The 3,360-nt window shown below is 42.1% G+C and overlaps 1 protein-coding gene across 4 annotated transcripts; it reads left to right on the forward strand.

Annotated features, from left to right (window-relative positions):
- Positions 1 to 451: 451 nt before the first annotated feature.
- Positions 452 to 3,093, forward strand: LOC148041049 (uncharacterized). Of its 4 annotated transcripts, none has more exons than XM_087687399.1 (5): positions 452 to 1,006; positions 1,096 to 1,151; positions 1,267 to 1,396; positions 1,521 to 1,968; positions 2,064 to 3,093. In XM_087687399.1, the coding sequence occupies exons 1-4, from the start codon at positions 763 to 765 to the stop codon at positions 1,754 to 1,756; spliced, it is 666 nt and encodes a 221-aa protein (XP_087543525.1). In that variant the 5' UTR covers positions 452 to 762; the 3' UTR covers positions 1,757 to 1,968; positions 2,064 to 3,093. The 4 variants fall into 4 exon arrangements, 3 of the variants coding, with proteins under 3 accessions (XP_087543525.1, XP_087543529.1, XP_087543527.1); XM_087687403.1 differs by having other exon boundaries at positions 1,525 to 1,968; XR_015692288.1 differs by lacking the exon at positions 1,096 to 1,151 and having other exon boundaries at positions 1,267 to 1,968.
- The last annotated feature ends 267 nt before the right edge of the window (positions 3,094 to 3,360 follow it).

Here is a 3,360-nt window from a genome sequence, read left to right on the forward strand (position 1 = left end):
CTATCAACCATAGAGCATCAATAGCATTCAATGAGTCTTGAAGACCATAAATCAATCTAGAAAACCCTATGGACAGTAGATATACCCTACTGTATACCCAATTTACACAGCAGTAAACTATCACAAGCTCTCACTTTGAAGCCTCTATGCAATCTTTGCGAGTATCTGTGATCTGTAGGTAATGTCTATGTCTGCCCTTTGCATGAAAGATGAGCTATCCCAACACAAAGCTTCCAACTTTCTTTTTGTTTTGTTTGCTTAATCACAAAGTATATATCTATGTTCAACATATGGGTGAGCAAAACATGTCTTCAGCATGTGCATGAGATGTGCGTGTGTGGACTGACCCTAAAATGAATAAACCCAACCAAATTTTTTAATTAAAAAAGCCATATTTTTAAATATAAAACAGAAAAAACTCTTGCTTGGAGTTTTTTCTCATTGAGTTTCTGTCAGTAAATTTGTGCACCACAATTCTCTCGACGAAATCTGGTATCAAGCAGACGAGCACATACACAATGGCACTTGCGAAGGGCCCCTTCTCTGCTTGGAAGATTGTCTTTTTCATTTGTTTTTAGGATATGGAGGGCTTCAGACGTGAAGCTTCACTGTAGTAGGTGCTGGCGCTGTTGCATCTTCTCACAAATCCGCCTTAGGTAAATTCGTTTTTTGCATCTTTCCATTGCACAGTTCTTCATTGTCATCTGGAGCACAGGTCACTCCCAATTGCACAGCTTTTGCACCGTTTAATTCTTGTCAGTCATGCTCAAGTTTTGTTTGTGTAAATTTCTAGGGCTTGATGGTTTGGCTCAAGCAAAGAGGGAGGCAGCTGGTATTGTATCCAGGAAGTTTTCAGTCACAACATCGTCAATGGATGGAGAGATTGGCCCATCTAAGGGAATCAAATCTAGTGAAGTAGATGACCACTTGTTCACTGCAGAGAAGACGAATGGATGTACTCGCAACTACAAATTGCATGGGGTAGAGAGTATGCCTTATGTCTCAGGTTAGTTGTCTTTTCTTCCATTGGTATAAGATTGGAAGCCTATGATACAACATGACTCGTAGGAAATTAAATGTGGGCTGAATACACAAGTGCCACAGGTGAGGGTTCAGAGTTTCCTATTACTAGAGAGAACTCTAAAGATATGGTATTATTCTATGACAAGTGGACTGTCTCTTTGATGCCCTTTGAAAGTTTTGGCATTTTGTGCATCAATAGTCTGCAGGCAATGATGTAAGATTTTGATGTTGATGGTTGGGTAGACATGTTTAAGTAGCTCAAGAAGGAGAGGCCTACCTCCTAGGCCAGAAAAGCATTACAGAGAGGTCCACAGGCAAAGCAGAGAGGAGTCAAGAAAGAGTCATAGGACTAAGCATACACATACGACATCAGGTGGTTGTTGTTATCATTGCATGCAAAGTTCTGATGCCTAGCATTGTTAAGGTAATTTTGAAATGATGGCTATTAGCAAATAACTTTCTTGAAGTAACACAAGTCATATGTTATTTTTTCCAAGCAAGTGGGACAATGGGAGGTGGGAGTGGGATGATTCACCATACCATGAAACTACTCCTATGCATGGGCAGGATGAGACTCCAGATTCCAGAAGAACTCCTTCACATGATACCAATGGTATACACTCCCCTCAAAGAACTCCCATGCATTACAAGGCCGATAGGTCTTCACATCGAAGGTCTCCCATACGTGACAATGAGGACAGATATTCACGAGGAAGGGCCACCAGAGACATGACTAGGATGCAACTTACTCTCGAGGAAGAACTCCTAGAGATGCTAGGATCGATGAAGGAACTACACATGGCAGGGGTGAGACACCTTACCGGGGGTTTGATGACAGATTTGATAGACTTAGGTCACCATCTCAAGTCTACATCCCACCATCGCCAGCTAAGTCTCGCATCATGGTCTCTGCTTGGGAAGGAAGAGACACCCCGTATAATAGAGGTATTTTAGTTTTTATTTTCCCCGTGCAGCATTTGATTGGTTTTTAGTGTCCATTGGAACACTTTTGTTTACTTTGGTAACTTTTGTGTTTGCAGCATCACCGTCTCCATGGGACAAATATTCTCCATCTCCACAACCCATCAGGGCTGGTGGGCAGCCCCCTAGAACATCTTTTACTCAAGGAAAGAGGAGATCTCATCATTTACAGTAGTCACGAAAAACATCTTATGAAGAGGTAATGAATATTTGTAAACCTGGATGAGTTGCCTTTGCACTTTGATAAGTTGGCTATCTAATAACATGAGCAATAATTTATTGTAGTATTTGTTGTTTCATAAACAGAACAATTATCAGCCCTTACATTCACTTTGGCCACAGATCTGTGTGGCCTAGGGGCTTCCCTCTAGAATCTGTAAGCAACATAAATGCAGAGGTTCATTATGGACATGTGCCAAGTGGAAAACAGTTTATTCAATCATCAAGGATTAGCCAATGGGTTCCCTAATTGTTTTTTATAATACTCAAAAATCAGAATCTGAGTTGTTTGATATCAAGTTTGATACACATGCCCTTCCTATTGCACTTCCATAGGGTACGATGGCTCCCAATAATCATCTCAATACATTGCTCCATTCTCAGGCTTTCTGGGCACTCATGTTTCCTGTATCAGTAAACCCTTGAGTTTTAGACATAATGAGGGGATATTGGGTGCGAAGACTCTTATGGGAGATTGGGGGTTATGTGACACTGTTATCGTGTTTCTCGCAGCACAAAGGAGTGGAAAATGGAAGAAAAAGGAAATAGCAAAAAAGGCACAGGATAAAAGCAGAAAAAGGCGCCTTGACCAGTAACCAGACCCTGAAAATTTTAAATGTTCGGGCACGACCCTCAGAAAGCCTCGATGTCGCCCCGAGACAACAAAAGAGTAAACGGGCACACCATTAAAATGTGGGAGCGCCCCCAAATCTTTGTAAAAGAGCGTCAGGCTCGCTCCTATTCGAAGTGTTAGAATGGTGGGAAATGGGAAAAAGAGCCTAGGCTACGGCCGGCCATGTAAAAAAAGGGAAAAGGGGATGACCGCCCAAAAAGAATTTAGGGCTTTGTATATAAAGTTGAAAAGTGAATGAGAAGGTCATTCTTTGGTGTGTGGAAAAAAGAGTCTTCTTCTTCCTCTCTTCTTCTCTCCTTCTTACTTGTGTGTGCTCTTGAGAGAGGGAGTGTGAGAGTGTGAGGGAGTGAGTGTGTGTGGGAGTGAGGGATCAAGAGGGTGAAGCTCTTCACCATCTCCTCTTCTCTTCTTCTCTTCTCTTCTCTTTTCTTCTCTTCTCTTACGCATGCGGCTATGGAGGATGGAGCTCGGAGATGGAGGAGGCTTGAGGATGCTTGAGCTAG

Source organism: Lygodium microphyllum, chromosome 1 (assembly GCF_053477565.2).
Source record: "Lygodium microphyllum isolate KBCC chromosome 1, Lygodium_microphyllum_v1.1.10, whole genome shotgun sequence".
Lineage (NCBI taxonomy): Eukaryota > Viridiplantae > Streptophyta > Polypodiopsida > Schizaeales > Lygodiaceae > Lygodium > Lygodium microphyllum.